General features: G+C 42.9%; 1 protein-coding gene across 4 annotated transcripts in view; it reads right to left on the bottom strand.

Moving 5' to 3' along the window:
• LOC144828970 (kinesin-like protein KIF17) overlaps positions 1 to 18941 on the bottom strand; it is a 1092500-nt gene that overhangs the window by 1007645 nt on the left and 65914 nt on the right. For all 4 annotated transcript variants that reach the window (XR_013610565.1, XM_078687639.1, XM_078687641.1 and 1 more), the window contains exon 3: positions 915 to 1016. Coding sequence is in view for 3 of the 4 variants with exons in the window: in XM_078687639.1 (XP_078543765.1) it covers positions 915 to 1016 (102 nt within the window). In the remaining variant the exon portion in view is untranslated. The remainder of the gene's footprint in view (positions 1 to 914; positions 1017 to 18941) is intronic.

Here is an 18941-nt window from a genome sequence, read left to right as displayed (position 1 = left end):
TGAAACATCCTGCTGCTGTTCCCCTCTTTCTTGTCTGGCTGCTCATCTCTATATCCCTACTTTGCCTGTGTTCCTTTTACTCTTCTTTCCCCAGCCTGTTTCATACTCCACCCCACTCTTCGTCGTTTTGTATTCCTAAAACTGACAGCACGTTGCATTGTATCTTCTTTTCTATGTTTTCCCAACCTTCCTCCTTCAATCAGTTTCCTATCCTCCACAATGGGACTCGTTTAATACTGCTCTTCCCCTGAATTTCTGGAGTGTCCAGCAATAGGTCTTTTAATTAATCCATTCTGAATATTTAATGTTACATTGCATGCGGTACAACGCATGCGATTACAACGACCGCAATGTTATAATGTATACCATTACATCGCAAGTCGTATCTACGACTTGCTATAGAGTATGCGCTGGACTTAGTAACAGCAAGTCGTAGAAACGACTTGCGTTGTAATGGTTAGCGTCGTAACAACGCGGTTGTTGTAACGACCGAGTTGTTAGTTACATGCTTTGTAACACTGCTTCCCATCCATTCCATTTCCTCCATCTCTCAAAGCCTTATTTCATATTTAATGTCCACAACACTAGAGTGTGTGTGAAAGAGCCCAACTCTTAAATGTAGACAGTCACTGTGCCACATTCAAATCTCATATCACCAGCATTAGCCAGCACCTGATATCAGACCATCACCTGCAGCTTCCAGAGATCTTTTACTCTATGATTACCCAACACATCTTCAAAGCTCACACTATATGGTCCTTTTAGCTTTTACACTAGGTCCTTATTCAAATTCACTACTTTCATTTTCCTCTTTTATGCTTTCATATGAAAACACCACCCTCTTGTGCATGTGGCCTCTTAGCTCCTTCTTAATCATCAAAAATGGTTAGAGAAGTTTCTTTACATGCTCTTACCTGTAGATTTTGTTTGGTGTCTTTGCTCAGCAAATCCCGTATCTCCTCATTATAAATTTCCAAGTAAGAGACTCTGACCAGGAACTTTGTATTCTCTGCACACTGTCAAAAAGAAACATAGAATATTATAGTGCTGGTTAAAACAAACAAAAAACATAAGGTAGAAGTAATATTATTTTGATCTCCTCTGTTTCTCAATTTACTCTTTTCCTCTTGCAGTTGTGAATAAATGGAGTGCATAATGGAGTTTTTGCATGGATTACTGTACACATTTTTAGGTCTGGTTTTGAGGCAATTTTTAGGTCTCGCCTACGCAGCGCGCATGCGCTGGGTAGGAAAGAGACCTTTACGTGCACGCGTTCCATTGCCTTCAATGGCGATTCCCTTGTGGGAGGGAGCAGCTGGCGCCATATGTTATCAATTCGCGCAGGCCCCCTTCCTCTGCTGCTGCACAAGCTTGTGCTTGTTCTATCTGGAAGTGGAAAAGTAGTCACTTGATCCCAATAGAAATTTCTTTCGGGCTCCATCTTGGGCTTGAAATGAACGACGGTCACATTTGCATGGTCTTGATTGTTCTTTGCTTATTGGGAATGTTGTCAAAAGAATAAAAACAATCCATGGAGTGATACTGGTTATAATAATAGTTTTGTAACAAAGTGAAATACTAAAATATGAAAATGTAAATATTTCAACAATCAGTACCTTTATACGATACTAAAATATATTTGTTTTTAAGCTATCTGATAAATTATAACATCCTATTGGAAATGTTTTAAAATCTTTTGATATCTTCATTGATCCCCTTGTTATTCCCTAATAATCACACCGTTTAAAGATGGCTGCCAGCTCGCCCAGTGTCCTGGGGGGAAGTCCCGTTTCTATGATAATGCCTGCGCCTGTCTCCTGGGAGACGCGCCGGATGCCACGCCTCTGCCTTCCCTGGCCCCTCCTCTCTCAGATCAGCCGCTGAATGTTGCTGTGAGGGGAAGTGTTGGGGAAGCGGGGGTAAGTAGAGCTGCACCGGGGGCAGTAGGAAGAGACATAGAATACTCATTCGGGGGGCCGCTCCTGTAGCCCCAGGGGTGTCCTGTGCCTCCGCTGAGGGTGCTTCATTTCTGTGACATGCCCCAACTTCTCCCTGATGCCCCTGGGGTGGGAGAAGGGCTTCGAGCACTGGGGTCCTGCCTGCTTCAGATCTGGGCCCCCAGTGGAGGCTGAAGCAGCAGCAGCACTCAGACAAAGCTGCTGATCTTGGCCTTGGTTGGTGATGCTCTTGCCCCGGGTCTTGGCTGGGAGTTGTCCAGGCCATGTCATCCTGCTCGCGGGTTCGGGGGGGGGGGGGGGGGGGGGGTGGAGTCCAGCCTGGCTCCTGATGAGACATTATCCTGCTTTGACTCCGAGTTTAAAGCTCTGTCATGGTGTAGTGTAGTTCCTATATTCCCAATAGGCTCTGCGCATTGGAATAATATACACTATAGATTTGACATATACTAAACTTAATTGTGTGTGCCAGGTAACTCAAAGGTCACTAGAAACTTTCTCGAATAAACAAGAAGGGATTAGTTTCTGACAACCGCATAAACATGACAACTTTGTTTCCCCTAGAACCGGAACGTATCTTCAGAGTTGTGGAAACAATGGATAACTATTTCACTCAGTCAATCGTGCATGCTTTGTTTCTACAGAGTTTGCACAGAAATAGAGAGATGGGCGTTTCAATAAAAGTGTTTTATTGAACAGTCTTCTTTCTCATGCAAGAGAGGTGAACTGCTACAATTGGTGCAAAGTATAGATACCGCTAGGCATGTGACAGGCCCTTCCTCATGGGGGAGATTGGTCCCGCTAATGGTTTGGGAGGACCTCGGACTCCATATGGTGGGGGATTTGTACAGAGATGGTTCATTGTTGTCCTTTCGGGAATTGCAGGAGCTATTTGAGCTCCCACGGGGAGATTATTTATTGCACGCTGCGTTGGTGGGGGGACTGCAGCGCCACTGGAAGATGGGGTTGCAGAAACCGCCGTCTTCGCCGGGTTGTCAATATGTCACTATGGCGGCGGGTACCTTTAAGGCTGTTACGTGCCTCTATCGACGCCTGACGAGCGTACAGCTTCCACCCCTGGGTACCCTGAAAGGCAAATGGGAGGCGGAGATCGGCAGACCCATACCGGAGACGACGTGGCCTCAACTGTTGCGCCGTGCCTGGAAAGGTACGCGCAATGCCCGGTTCCAGTTGGTACCGTTTTTTACGCTACATAGGGCGTACTTGACCCCAGCCAAGATCTTGCAGTATTTTGGTGTTTCCCACTCGACGTGCGTGCCACGGACGGTGCTGATTTTATGCACATGTTCTGGTCGTGTACTGGGTTGGGATCCTACTGGGGGGAGGTGGTGACGTGCCTGAATCAAGCGACAGGGCGGACATTAGAGGTGGAGATGGCAACTTGCTCGATGCTCTGGTTCCCTCACACTCCTGCTACTAAGGTCACTACTAAGTTCTATGACCTGGGGCTGATCATGGCAAAAAGGGAACTTACTATGCATTGGAAATCCAAGACGGGGCCTTGCTATCAGAGGTGGCGGACAAGTTTTTTTGCCTGGGCGAGCAGCGAAGGGACGCTCCGACTGCAACTCGCTAGGCGCTCCGCTAATAAAAAAAGGCGCTGGCAACAGCTAGGGCATGGGAAGCTCTGGTGGTCGAGCTCCACGCTCCCTCTGCGGAGTCTGAGGATGAGGAAGAGTGAGAGCACACAGGGCCTAGTCAGGGGGACCAAGCGCCAGCACCAGACAGATAGAGAATGTATGTTGAGAGGCAGTGACGTACGGATGAGTGGATAGAGCATTCTGTTGCGAACCAGGGTTGGTGCTGTTTGTGGATTGAGCTGTGAACATGTGGACCCATCTGTCTTCACGGAGACACTCCGATTTGTTTCTTCGCCTGCATCTTCTTTGTGTAGCGGGTTGTGCGACTGGATGTTCGGGGGCACTTATTGTGATTGATTGCAGTGGGACACGCTGGCAGGGGTTTGGGGGTAAGGGGAGGGAATGTTGGGCTGAAGGGAGGGAGGGCCATTCATTTGATACTAGTTTATTGTCCTATGGCAGCCTGAGCCATCTGCGACACGGCGGCCCTAGGATGACTACCTCAATTGGTTTAACTGTGAAGAAAACTAATAAAAACGTTTAAAAAAAACACAATTGTTGCAAAGTATAATGCGTACAGCGTAAACAGTATTATGAAATAATACTGTAATAGCAGTGTCTGTTGCTAAGACATATATAGAAATACATACATAAATAACACAGGCTAATATACTCAACTGGTGCTTCTAAAAAACGCCTACCCCAATGTACCAAACCTAGGTCTAGTACGAGGGAAGAAGTAGGTATTGTCCTTAGCATAGGTTTAGTTTTGCCAAGAATTGCCAAAGGTTTCTCTAGGTTCTGATCAGCTCCATACCTTAGAATGAGAGAGGTTGGTATATCTGTCTCGGGACTCGATTTCCCAACACCCCGCAAGGGGAGTCAGAAACACTGGAGCTGGATTCTCGGCAGGAGGATGACAGCTTCTGGTCAGTGCGTCAGCTGGAGAGTTGGCTTCCTTTGGCACTTGCTGTAGCGAGCTGCGTCGTGCAAGTAGGTAGTTGAACTGCACCGAACCACACCGTGCTTTGCAATAGCAAGTGAAGGTATATTTATACCTTGAAGGTGTTTAGGAATGCCAGTATTGACGTAAAGTCGGGCATATGAATGTCATGAATGAACCCCAAAGGAATTGATGTTCAAGCATAATAAATGAGTTCTTGGAAAAATCAATATTCAAGCAAGGGGAAGTCCCTAATGGCTTAAGAGTCTGGTTTTCCAAGAAATCGTGTGACGTAGATGAACGATGGAAGTAGCCATGCCTGTATTTGGGTAGCATGGGCTATGCCTAAATAAGGGCTTGATTTCTATGCCTAAATAAGGGCAATGTGAATTGTACCTATATAAGGGCATGAATCGGAAAAATTCATTCGGAATCTAAAATCGAATACAACACCCACTCCACTTTCTTATGTACAACGTTACTACATTCTAAACATGATTATCATATCTAAAACATATCTACACAGGAAGTGTCTAAAACCCACCCGAAATACATAAAAATGTATTGGTACTGGTTGTGCACATAAAAGAAGCATTGGTGCTGTACGCATTCAAAGTAATATCTCATTCTAAGCATATCTTTTGACATTTAAATGCTAACTGAATGAATCATGAAAACATACATTTCTGAAATGGCTCGTAAATACAGAAGAAAAGGTGCCAAAACCATTTCATGTCAGATTACATAAAGACTGTTTGTATGTGGACAAGGTCATATGTTGTCTCTGGAAGTTGTCAAAGAAATCTTGTTCTCTATAAATAGTTCTACTATAAGCAGATTACTTGTGCCAAAAATGACAAATTCAAATTTGGAAAAAGAAGAAAAAAACATAATCATAGGAAAAAGAGTTCCAAAGTCAGACCTTTGTTTTGAAAAATGAAGGTCAAATTCATAGTCTCTCAGAACACTGTGTGCCAAAATCAAAAGTCAGTGTTAGGGCTTGGAGAAAACATGAAATCTTCTATGTCTGTTGACAAAAAGTCGCCTACCATTGTAGGCGAAAGTTGGATTACCTCGTTTAGAAGATTAACCACACATAGATGTGAAGCATCGGCATCAGCATTGGTCGCATCAGCAATGTTCGTACTGGATGATACCTGCGCGCCTGTTTCCTCTCGTACCTCAGCAGTTGCAATTTGCGTCTGTGATATCTCAATAAATGCCATCATCAGAAGTGGTAGCCGCTGGGGACAACACAGAGTATGGGCCGTTACCGGTTCAAGCAAAGTATCAACATCCTTTGGCATGACTGATGGGAGTGTGAGACATTTGTCTAACACGCATTCTTCTCCGCATAGCAGGCAGCGTAGAACAGGTAAGATGCAATCTTGCCAAATTGGTCTGAATGACAGACACCATGTGGTATTTAATTCTCGTAGATGAGGTAGTCCCAAAATTTGGACGATGCGCTCACGACACTTCATCACCAGTAGAGTTGTCTCCATGGAGAACTGGGTGTCGCTGGTGAATTGGTTTGCCATATCGCAGCAGTAGGAGCAAAAAGGAGGGGCAGTCCCACAACCACAGAGTGCACAAAGTTCGGAAATATTCCTAGGACTGCTTGAAAAGGTGCTAACAGTCCAGAAAATACGGTCTTAAATACATGTATAATACCGCTCGTATCAGACATGTTTAAGATACGATTTAACATTTCTGAGAAATGTATAGGGCAGTTTGTAGTTAAGAGGGCATGTATCTTGGCAGAAGTCCTTGCGACTTGTAGATCATAAGTTTCTTTGGCCGAGGTCAGTGGCACAGTTTTTTGCAAAAGAATGGCTTTCATTCTGCTTAAAGTATCAATTCGTATAGAAGAGATGTTCAGTGAAGGCAATAAAGGCGACTCCCTGTCTGTCTTAGTTTTAGGAAACAATACTTGCATACAGCAAGTGACTCTGGCTGACACAGTTACTAGAAATGGTATGGCTGGCAACATGCCACAGCAGCTGTGATCGTTCAACATGAGGTAACTTCCATTTGAAAGTTGTCCAAAAATTGGATCAATCACCGCAGCTGGTGAACCTTGCAGGTGGCAGGATAAATTGTTAGAGGAACCATCGAAGGCCCTGTGTAAGTTTATACCCTGACAAAGGAGAGAACCGCTTAGTGCGTTTTCACCGCTAAGAAACACCTCACGTCCCCCACTCCAACATCTGTGTGTGTATGGTTATTCCCAGGATGTCTTGATAAATTCTTTACCCAACCTTTCATATGTGCCTGCTTGTATGTGTTTTAGGCAATACTGAAAATGGAAAATTGTAACAGGCAGAGTGATTGTTCCATCTATTATCCATTCAGTAGCTGGTTTCTCTGCTACCGTAAATGGCAATCTTTCCAATTTTTCAATGCTCAGCACCGTATAGTCTGCTCTCCTTAGTGCCAATTTGATCTGTTTATCAGTGAGATTGAATTCTGAAAACAGTGACGTAGTATTGATTAAATACCAAGGCACATAGCCTGAACGAAGGTTTTGCAACGTCCAGCCTTATAGCATGATAGAACGTAATTGCGACTGACCACGTTGCAACATGACTAAGTCCTGTTCCATGATGTCTATGGCAGAAGACACTATGCTGTCCAATGAATATATCCTGGACGACAGAGTCATTAACCCATTGTCAACCACAGAGAGAGTTTTCTCTAAATTAATACGATCAATTTCTCGTATTCTTTCTGCAGTCTCTGCTTGTGTAATCTTCCATGCTTCATTATAAGCAGCATAGACACCGGCATATATAAAACGCTTAAGACACGCCGTTCTTAGTCCTAACAAGAATTCCTTAAGATCAGCGCCATCTTTAAGTAAAGATAAGTGTTGCTTTACATCCTTAAGTGTAGATCTATATAGCCAATCAAGGCAGAGCTTCCCTACACTGTATGTTGTTACTATTCTAGGATGCTATCTTTGAACATATATTGGGTCTGGCCTATTGAATGTGAAACCCTGTGATTTGTTCAGGAGTCTATTTTGACAGTTGTTTGTGTCTGTGGGCCAGATCAACCATTTATTCCAATCTGGATCTGTTCTGTTGTGATGAAAAATAGTATGTACGTCGACCCCCCCCTCTGAAGTGTTATCTTTATCAGGTGTAGGTGTAGATATGGACGGATTGTTCATGTCTTTGATCTTGGCTAACCCAAGGCATGACGTCTGTTGGACAGTGTCATTCAAAAACATAATTTGCTCAGGGATGGGACAGGCTCTAAACATAGCTTCTACACCCTGTACCTGCCAATCTTTTGTACCCCAGACAGTTTATGTCTCAATGTTGTCTTTCTAAAAGTCAAAACCTGGTTTAGACACTTGGGCATAAAAGGCTAGGGAATACATCTGTTTGGTATTTGTCAACATACTTTTCATACCCGTTTTGTTTACATTTTTAAAGTGAAACGATTCTGGATTGAATACATTGAACCCTGAGAAGTATGGACATTTCATTGCAAATGTTTTTGAGCTACCCAACGGTGGCGTACGACAATGCTCCCATTGGTTATAAATTAACACATTACTAGGACTTGCAGATTTGTGCAAGAAATGATGACCAAAATGATTATAACAATACATTTGTTCATAGGCTGGTGAACCTTCTGAATATTCATGATTTTTGAATACTGCAGACATTCCTAAGTCTGACATCATATTATTAACAGAAGTCCCAATCATCAGAAAAGGTACTAGAAGAAACAAAGTTACTTAATGAAATCTTGAATAAGTGTGGAATCTTCAACAGCTCCAACAGGCCAAAAATGTCATATTCTGTTTTGTCCCAAGCTATACCACCAGGTATAGGAACGGCTGTGATGTTCACTGATGACAAGTCTCTTTGCTCACGATGGGAAGATTTGTGTGGTTTGAGGAATAAGTTGATGTTCTTACTTGCTGTGTCCATTTTGACATATCTTCCATTTATCAGCATACCCAGAGTTATTACTAGAGTCAACCACAGCAGAAGAAAATATATTCCCAACATAATCCATAGTTCAATCCATGGTGAAACCAGATAAGTCTTTTCCAGGTGATGAAAAAGGTCAGTTGCTTGTTCTTTGAAAGTTCTTTTTGCTGGAGTCGTTTCAGGTTCGCTGGGATCCTCAGAAAATGTATCGTTAATGAAATAGCCAGAGGCAGTTCTATCAATTGTAGGGATTGCATCAGGATTCATTGAAATCGCTGGAACCACTTGATCACTTGTTACTTCACTGTAGACAGGTGTTTCAAAACAAACTGTTATTTGGGTCTCAAGAGGTACAAGTTCCATAGCTTTGTTGCATAGTCCTTCTTTTCGCACTGCAGATTCCTCACAGGTGATGAGTCTCTCAGTTTGAACCTCTTGGATAGTAGCTAGAGGAGTGTGTTTGCTACTTGGTCGGAGTCCACTTGGCCTACTGCTTAGTATCGGCCACATAGTGTGGTTTAATCAGGTCGATGGACACAAACCTGTTCTCCTCAGCAAGGGGCGGCAGTAAAACTGTTCTTGATCCGCGATTGCTAGGACAGGTACTGGTTGTCTGTAAGAAGGCCCAAATTCCTTCTTGTCCACGATCTTTTCTCTGACTAGATCACCAAGCTTTGGGATCCAGACAGGCCTTGCTGAGACGGTCGGTCTTTCCTCAGTGGTGGTTGGCTTCAGGATCACGTTGCTTTGTTTCGTTCTTATTTCTTTTAAGTCCTGTAAAACAGCCAAACGATCTTTGATATCAAATACCTTTTGGTCCACCACTGGTGTCTGCAGTCAAGGTCCGCGACCAACATTCTAGTCACAAAAAAGGCCTCATATGGAGTGATACCCCCTAGAGAACTTCTTGACAAGTTGTTAAGACTACGTTGGACACTTATTAGATGTTTGACCCACCCGTCACCCGAACCTAATACCCTAGCTGTTCTAGATTGCTTTATGTCCCAGTTTTTTCTCTTCACTACTGAATTTCCCTCAGGGTGGAATGGACTAGAGTACCGCTATGCAACGCCCAATTTGGCCATACTCCTTGTAAGCTCGAGAGCTAAACGCAGGACCCTGGTCAGAATGTAGCGTGCAGACTACGTATGTGCCGATAAAGACTCGCAAATTTTTTATAACAGTTCGAGCGTCAGCCGAGCGCTGAGGCCACATCCGAATGAACCTTGTCTTAATATTTGTGGGACCGCATTAGTCCACTGGGACATCTGCGCGTAGAAAGTCAAATACTGTCTAACAAAGGTGTCTGTACTGGGCTGGCTAAGCTATAGTCCGGTATCTGGCGGCGTTCTGTGCTGCGATCTCTATTGCAGTCAATGACAAACATATGAATGTGAGCATTCATTCCCGGCCACCAGTACGTCTCTTTTATAGATAATATCATTTTAGAGATCCCCTGATGTATCAGACCCTCTCCCAAATGTGCTTCGTATATCAAAGCTACTCTACGTTTCCTGTTTGGAATTACTCTATCCCCCACTCCAGGGATTTGAGCAAAAGGAACGCTGTTTGCATCAATTATATAGGAGTATAGGTAACACTGCCCCGCTGCCTTTCCATGTAGGATTGACAGCCAGCATTATTTCACTGTCTATTTTCGTTTTTGAAGGAGTGATTGCAGCTACGGAAGCCGTTTGCACAGCTGCATTTGTGGCTTCATCAGCCAATGAATTCCCTTCAACGTGAACGCCATCACGTTGATGACTCAGCGTGTGTATAACGTAAGTGTTTTGTAGTCCTTCTCGTAACTGAACTACTTGTTCCCAAAGCGTTTTATGCTTGATTGTGCCACCTTTTGCATCTTTGAAACAGCTTTGAAGCCAGTTCTGCAAATATTCATTGTAAGATTGAATACAATAATACGAATTGCACACTATGAGTGTGGGGAATTCACGATCCATATCCTCAAGTACCATCTTAAATGCTTGGAGTTCAGCTCGCTGAGCTGTACAATCTCCTAAGGATTGAGTTTTAGTGACCATTGGTCTGAATTTGCCATCGCGCCAACGACCTTTAGCGATCGCGCACTCAGCACTATAGGCTTGTTTACCCCCCGTAGCGGGTTGAGCTGATCCATCAGTATAAATTGTACATTCACACTGATCAAGAGGCAGAATTTCAGTAGGCAGAGGACATTCTTGTTCGTATTGTAGTAATGCTTGTGTTTTTAAATAAGGATTAAAAACGTATCCAACATCTGTTGCAGTAAGAGAATTAACCCAGTGTATCCATCTCGGATGTAAAGCTTTAGCATTTGGAATGCTCGCTTTTGTCACTGCCTCTACGGCAGGTACAGGTGTTACGACCATAATGCGTTTTTCCTGTGCGAGTGCTCTTTCTTTTGCTACAGTGGTTTGAACAGCTGTCAGAATTTGTTTTGTAGAAGTGAATTTCATTTCTGCTTGTGTGTACAAATGTGATTTGTAAGCTATTGGTACTTTTTCACCTTCATTGAAAGTTAAGTACGTCAATCTGCATTGTCCTGGAATGATTCGGATCACTAAGTTGGGAACGTTCACGCGTGTTTGTAAACGTTTAGTTGCCAACATGTCTGTTTGCAATGAACGCAAAATTTCTGTGTGTTTTTGTGTCCAGTTTACCATTTTAAAATCAGGTTTGATTAGTTCTTAGAGAGGTTTTACCCTTTCTATGTAATTTGGAATGTAAGTTCTTCCAAAATTCAGGTATCCTAGAATTGACTAAGTTTTTTCAGCGTTTTAGGAGGTTGGAGCAGTGCACACTTTTCTAAAAAGTTGGCCGCCAGGCTTTTGCCTGCAGTTGATAACTCATATCCTACGAAAAGGACGTTGAGGTGGGAAATTCTTGATTTCTTAAAATTGTATTTGTACCCTTCAGAGGCGAAGCCCAATATAATGGTGTTCATCCTGTTCAAGTGCCTGTCCAAGTAATCGTCTGTCAGATAGATGTCATCGACATATGACAATGCTTCGTCATCATAAGTTTGTAGTAACTCTGTTACCCTTGCTGAGAATAACCTAGGACTATTCTTGAATCCCTGAGGGAGACATCAGAAATGACGCTGTGTCCCCACGATTGAGAAAGCGGTCAAATACCTACTGTCTGGTGCAATGTTTTGACAAAAGAACCCATTCGAAATATCTAATGTGGTTTTATATTTTTTACGCACAATGTTATTCATTAATGCCGTACTGTGTGCATTTTGCACTGCAAATGTTTTGCAACAAGAGTTTAAATGTCTGTAATCCAAAACTAGAAGATATGTATTGTCCGGTATGGAGACAGGAAACAAAGGATTGCTTATTGATGAGGTGCAAGTTTCAATCACCCCCTAGTATTCAAGTTGATCTAAGAGCTCCCTGACCTGTTTTTTAGCTTCTTGCTTAACTGGGTACTGCCTTTGTGCAGTTGGTTGATTATTCAGTTGGATTTTATGGTGAGGAGAGTCCTCATCCCACCCTACATGATTTTCGTATAATGCAGGAGCTTGGGCAACTGCCCATTTCCTGGTATAAGTATATTTGAAATGAATTGGAATATGATTAGAGAAGTCTGGCATAATGAATGTCTTCGCCATGTGGGCACTCCCAGACAAATTCTGGTGGCCAGTATTTTTCAGCTAGAAGAATGTCATAACCCTTAGAAAGTCGCTCCCAAAAGAGTGCTTTCACTTTTCTTGGTATGTCTCCCTCCATCCGGAGTGTTAGCTCGTATAACTTATTTGGAGAGCTAACCCTGGGGTCTGCAGTTTTTAACTTGAATGTATTCATTCAAGCCCACTGTCTCCAGAAGATCCTTCAGGTTCTGGCGAGCTATTGTGACTTCTGCTGCGCTGTCCAACATTGTCTGAGCCCATTCTCCATTCTTGAGTTGTGTCCTCAAGATCCTCGGCATGTCTGATTTTTAGACCTAATACCTTCTTTTTGGTAAATTGAGGTTTCTTGTTTTTCTGAACGTGTTGATCATCTTTGGACTTCACGCGTTCCTCCTTGTTTTCTGCCCGTCCTCTTCTTTCGGATTTCTGTGACGAAGTCTGAAAGGTACGAGAGGAACGTGCATCTGTATCTTTATATCTATCAGGTTTTCTCAAATTATCCCTATTCCTGAGGTTATACCTCATTTCAGAGGGCTCCTTTTGTGGAGACCTACCTCGGGATTGAGAACGCTTCTCTTTGGAAGGTTGTTTGCTATTTTCCCACTTCTTTTTAGAAGAGGTAGGAGTGGAATGGCTATAGCATCCTCATCGGTTTTTTATAAATCTGTGAAGTTAAAAGCTGCATCAGCTGGATCAGCTGCAGATCCACCGGTTTTGGTGTTGTAGCCATTATTCGACATTGTTTAATGAAATTCTGCAGAGCAAGGTTTCAAGGAGACAAAGATAAGGTGCACAATATTTTGGAAAAATGTATTCTTCAACGTTGAACAAACCAAAAACGAATACATAGGATTTTTCGTCCTTTGTGGCGGATATTATCCCTTTACCCACTCCAGACGTCTATTGGAGTATTACGAAAAAATGGCTCTCTGAGAAAAGCACAACTGAGTTACTTCAGTATCTAGTGTTAAATTAGTGCCTTACAAAACCGTTGGGCGCCATGTAGTGTAGGTCCTATATTCCCAATAGGCTCTGCGCATTGGAATATTATACACTATAGATTTGACATAGGACTGAGGTCAATATGTCTCCATCGAGTATACTAAACTTAATTGTGTGTGCCAGCTAACTCAGAGGTCACTAGAAAACTTTCTCGAATAAACAAGAAGGGATTAGTTTCTGACATCCGCATAAACATGACAACTTTGTTTCCCCTAGAACTGGAACGTATCTTCAGAGTCGTGGAAACAATAGATAACTATTTCACTCAGACAATCGTGCATGCTTCGTTTCTACAGAGTATGCACAGAAATAGAGAGACAGGCATTTCAATTAAAGTGTTTTATTGAACAGTCTTCTTTCTCATGCAAGAGAGGTGAACTGCTACACTCGTTAGACAGAATGCGCAGTATAATACCTACAGCGTAAACAGTAATATAAAAAATTACTGTAATAGCATTGTCTGTTGATATGACAAATATAAAAATACATACATAAATATCACAGGCTAAAATACTCAACTGGTGCTTCTAAAATATGCCTACCCCAGTGTACCTAACCTAGGTCTAGTACGAGGGAAGAAGTAGGTGTCCTTAGCATAGGTTTAGTTTTGCCAAGAATTGCCAAAGGTTTCTCTAGGTTCTAATCAGCTCCATACCTTAGAATGAGAGAGGTTGGTATCTCTGTCTCGGGACTCAATTTCCTAACACCCCGCAAAGGGAGTCAGAAACACTGGAGCTGGATTCTCGGCAGGAGGATGACAGCTTCTGGTCAGTGCGTCAGCTGGAGAGTTGGCTTCCTTCGGCACCTGCTGTAGCGAGCTGCGCCGTGCAAGTAGGTAGTCGAAGTGCACCGAACCACACCGTGCTTTGCCATAGCAAGTGAAGGTATATTTATACCTTGAAGGATTTTAGGAATGCCAGTATTGATGTAAAGTCGGGCATATGAACGTCATGAATGAACCCCTAAGGAATCGATGTTCATGCATAATAAATGAGTTCTTGGAGAAATCAATATTCAAGCAAGGGGAAGTCCCTAAAGGTTTAAGAGTCTGGTTTTCCAAGAAATCGTTGTGACGTAGATGAACGGATGGAAGTAGCCATCCCTGTATTTGGGTAGCATGGGCTATGCCTAAATAAGGGCTTGATTTCTATGCCTATATAAGGGCAATGTGAATTATACCTATATAAGGGCATGAATCGGGAAAATTCATTCGGAATCTAAAATCGAACACAACAGTGGAGGGTTATCCTAACCTTGCTTCTTGTACGTGAATTATCATGCCCTGCCTCCTTGCTTGGAGGGGTGTCATTTTTGCCATTCCTTCTTGCTGACGATGGCTCCTTGTTGGGGGAAGAGGTGTTGCATTGGTGGCAACTATTCTGCCTCTGCTTCTTGCACATGAATTATCTTTCTCTAGCTCCTTGAATTGGCATTCTCTCAACTTGGCTTCTTTTAGCAGTTTCATCCTTCCCTGGTCCCCTGCTGGAGGTACGATCCAGTCCAGAAGGATTTTCTGTATTTATTGGTGCCAGCGTTTTGATGATTTTACACGTACCTCAGGGTGTGGATGCTCCAGCTCCAAGTCGCTGCCTGAGAGTGCTTTAGACCTAGGCCACTGATTGGTGATGCACTAGCCCTGGGTCACTCCTTGAAGTTCCATTAGGCCATTACTTTGAGATGATCAGCTGTGGGACCCTCTGCCAGCTTGCACCCCACCCTCCACTCGAGGAGCGCCAGCTCTGGCTCTCTACTGGGAATGTGTAAGTCCTTGGTTCTATCTAGGCGGGTGATTGGGTTTTGAAGTGAAGAGAATTCAGGAATAATGGGATGTACTGGACCAATGCTCCTGCTGACAGTGTGTGTGTTCGCCGGATTGGTCTCCCTTCTTGGAGGTGCACTATCACAGTTTGGTTGTTGTCTCTGAACGTGCTTGGAGGAAGGGGGAGTCTGACAGCAACTTTAGGCGCTCCTTGCAGACAGTTATCTCTGTTGGATGTTCAGTCCCTGTGTGCTCTCTGCAAGTTGCCCTGGGTCCTGTTGCTGGTGCTCCATTATTTAATTTCTCAGATAGTGTTTTGCCGCATTCCCCTACCTTCTAAACTGTAGCATGATAAAGGCTCCCACTTCGTTTGTTCGTTAGTTGTGCTTTCTTTCAAAGTCATGACCTAGGATTTGTGTAGTAACAAGGGTCAAGTAAGTAGCAGTCACTACATGCCTAATTACATCTTGTACACCTGTAAGCTAGCTGCAGTCCCTTCCATCCTACATCTACCCACTGTGCTGACCGAGAATATTTTGCCAGCAAATTATTTTCTCTGTCTGTATTTCTCTCTTTACATATTAATTCAGATGGAAGGCTCGGAGAAGACTTAACCATGGGGCAAACTCCGTAGTCTCAGAGCGTAATCAGAACCAGATGTCCTTCTTTGTAAAAGGAAGTGGACCATTGGCAGAAAAAAAGGTAAGAAGAACTAGCATGGTATGCAAGTCTCTGTATCACAGTATAATTGCTTCATCTATTTCCATGATGGATTGGATCCTTGTGCTAGCCGTTAGTGTAAGGCAATAAGGTGTTTGGTATAAAGTGTAGGTAGTAATGTATAGGTCTGGCTTCTCACCTTTTGGACTATCTGCAGCTTTGGGCAGTCATTTGTTTAGACCCCCCCTATGAATGCGCTTAACTCATGTGCTATACTGATTTAGTGGGACCAGAAGAGTATTTGTCATGGGGCAAGGTCGCTTTTAGTACTGCTGTGGGGACATGGTCCTAGAGTAGTCTTACTTTGCAAAGTACCTTAGTTTAAGAAGCATGCATTCAGGGCTTTTTTGCTTGCTGCTAGGCACTTTCACTTCTCATGGAGTTCCAGACTTATGGGCCCAGCACTCTGCTGAATAATTACAATTTCTCAAATCAGTTTATCAGAATTATATTGCCTAATTTGAGGTTGTGGCTTTGGTAACAATGAGATGTTATTGTCTGAAGATATTTTGGATTGAACCTGTCCCCACTGCCTCCATTGCTTTGAAAATGCTTTAGAGACATTTTTTTCTGTAACCACATGAAGCTAGTGCAATTCGTTGAGCGCCACAAGATGTGGACCGATTTCTTTAAATTCAAGCCGTCTTTATTTAGCATGTATTTAGGCATCTGAATTTCATTTGTAGCGGCCCTGGCATTGAAAAAGTTGCATTAATGTAGCTAGAATAATACCAAAAGCCTTATATGTTTGAATCAGTGTGTCCATATGTGAGAGAGGATCCTGTTCAGCATCATGAGTTGGTGTTTTTTAGGTCTGGATTATCAAATAGCATAAAATGTCTGGTTGTGGAAGGACTATTGTGCGCTTACCAAATACGTACAGGGGTTTCCAGCCCATTGTTTACAAGTGGTTTGCTTTCTCGTCACTCTCATTTGCTTACTCCATATGCAATGGCTTTCCTTGTCACAGCTTGTCCATCTGGTGTTTGTCCTTCTCCTGGAGCATAGCCCCTTTACTGTCACTTTCAGTGGCTGCCTACTTTCAGGGAACTTTTCTTTTATTTTTGGTTAAACACTCAGAGTGTTTCTAGCTTGCCTATTCAAATACCTCTCCCCTCTCATGTGCTTCTCTCTCGTGTACTTCTTCCCCCTTCTTCCCCCGCACTCCACGTTGCTCGCTCTCACTTGTATGTGCTTCTCTCCTGCTTTACTCTCATACTCTGATGCTTCTCCCTTGCCCCTGTTTTGATCGCACCAACTCTTACTTGTTCTTCTCTGCCCTTGCCACAATCTTCTCTTCATGTCCTTCTCTCACATCCCTGTGTTGCGGTATCCCTCATGTGATGCTTTTCCCCTCTTCCTTTACCTCAACACACAAGCATTTTCTTTTTAAATTTTGTTCTAAAAAGAAGAATTTTTTAATTTACTGCTCTAAGTGGTGTCTGCCATTGAAAATCAAAACGCAATTGCAGTATTCTGTTGTTGCACATGTGTTAACCATGCTTGCTTATGCTAGTGGAATGACTTGACCACCAGCCGTTGTTGCTTCATTGTGCCCATTTTTTTTTTGCCAATGCTGTAGATCATGAAAAGCTTATTTTGCTCCCCCCGCCCCGATGTGCTACAGCATCAACAAGCTATTGGTAAAGCTTTATGTCCAAAGGCCGAGATCTATTGGCTTTGCCAATGCATGCTATTTTTTTACTCCTTCTGAGATCTGGTTTGCAAATGGGAGCTTGGGGAAATATTTCAACCCAAGATTTTTTTGTACCTACTTTGGAGACGGTGATAGCATGCTAATTCTCAGCCCATAGAAGGGCATTGCGTCTATAATGGATTCTCCAATGACAAGTATTTTAGTCTTGTTGAAATTCAGGCACAAATAAATCATCTCTGTTATCCTTTTGTGTGGTGTTTTGCTTCTGTTTCACTTTATTCCCCTGTCTCATGGAGGTGAAAAATCTGTGCATGTTTGAGAATGAAGTTGATGATGTGTGATTATCTAGGCATGTGGAAAAGGGGAGCTGTGGATAGGTTAGAGTGACTTTCTACCTCCATGTCATTAAGGACAATGCTTTCACTTATGGACTTCTGTGTGATAGCCTAATGCATTATGGGTGTTGTAATCTTGTTTTGTTTTCATTGAACTAAACAGACTAACACACCTACAATCAATGATTTGTAGGTAAACATTTCGGGACTAGAAACAATGTCTATAATGTACAGGAGTGAGGTGTCCTAGCCTAGGGGGACACTCCATGTAATAGAATTTGTCGCCACTGGCAGAGTCAACTCTTATCTGTTGGCACTGATATTATAGAAATGAGCCAGGCCTTGGTAGGGGGATGGCCATCTCTTTTTTCCATTAGCACTAAAAGGTTTCATAATAACTGAATTGATGTTGGTACGGTGATTGCTGAATTTACAAACTTTACTTATCAAGGTACTCCACCATGGGCATGATGATGCCCTGAGGCAATATACCTCGTTTGACGCTTTTTATCTAGAACACGATAACTTTACTTTTGAGAACTACGATTATTCATACTACTTCTTAAGCGATGACGAAGTTCCCACACCTGGGAACGAGACGCTTTGGGTGAGCTGTTTTGTTGTAATAAGGAATTACATTTGAAAAAGGAATATGAATAAAGGTCTTTGAAAAACACTACGTCTGCCTTGACTTCATTACCTTACGCGCCTCCCATTGATTTATGGATTCAATATCTGGAAAACAGGGGCACCATACAACGGTGGGTGCCGGAGTAATTGTGCGCAGGACAATTTACAAAAAAAACGAAGCTAGTGTGAGGTGCAGATTGTAAAGTCTGCCGTTGGGCTCTGTTCTATATTCATAATAACTGTGTTGTATGCCATAGAGAGGTCAAGTAGAATGAGTAATTCCAATTGCCCTTCATTCATAGGCTAGGGCAGGACTTCCCTGATGTTTGTAGACCTTTGCCGCATGAAGCCTGTTTGTTTAACTCACACATTGGAAACTTGCATGTGGTTTCACCCGCCATAATCTTCATCTGGTGAAGAAAATTGAAACTGAGCTGGTAGTTCATTTAATGTTGTGGTTAGAGGTTGTTTTCTTTAAGAGTGGTGTTATAATCAGCTAGTTATTAACATATTTTAGTAGATGGGTGAAAACGTTTTGGTATCTCATCTCAAGCCACCCTCTCCAACAGCCCTTTTATATCCCTGACTAGTGTGCTAGTTGCACGCTATAGAAGCATGAATCAAAACAGTAGACTTTGTTAAATGTATCCAGGCAAATGTTCTGACAGGTTGTAGAAGCTGAATAAAACAAATTGAACCGGAATCATCCTGTCTGGTTGGTACTGTCCAGGTTCTGGAGGTTTATCCTTGCTTTC

The sequence above is a fragment of the Lissotriton helveticus genome, chromosome 4_1 (assembly GCF_964261635.1).
Source record: "Lissotriton helveticus chromosome 4_1, aLisHel1.1, whole genome shotgun sequence".
In the NCBI taxonomy this organism is placed as follows: domain Eukaryota; kingdom Metazoa; phylum Chordata; class Amphibia; order Caudata; family Salamandridae; genus Lissotriton; species Lissotriton helveticus.
This window is presented reverse-complemented; position numbering and strand designations above follow the sequence as displayed.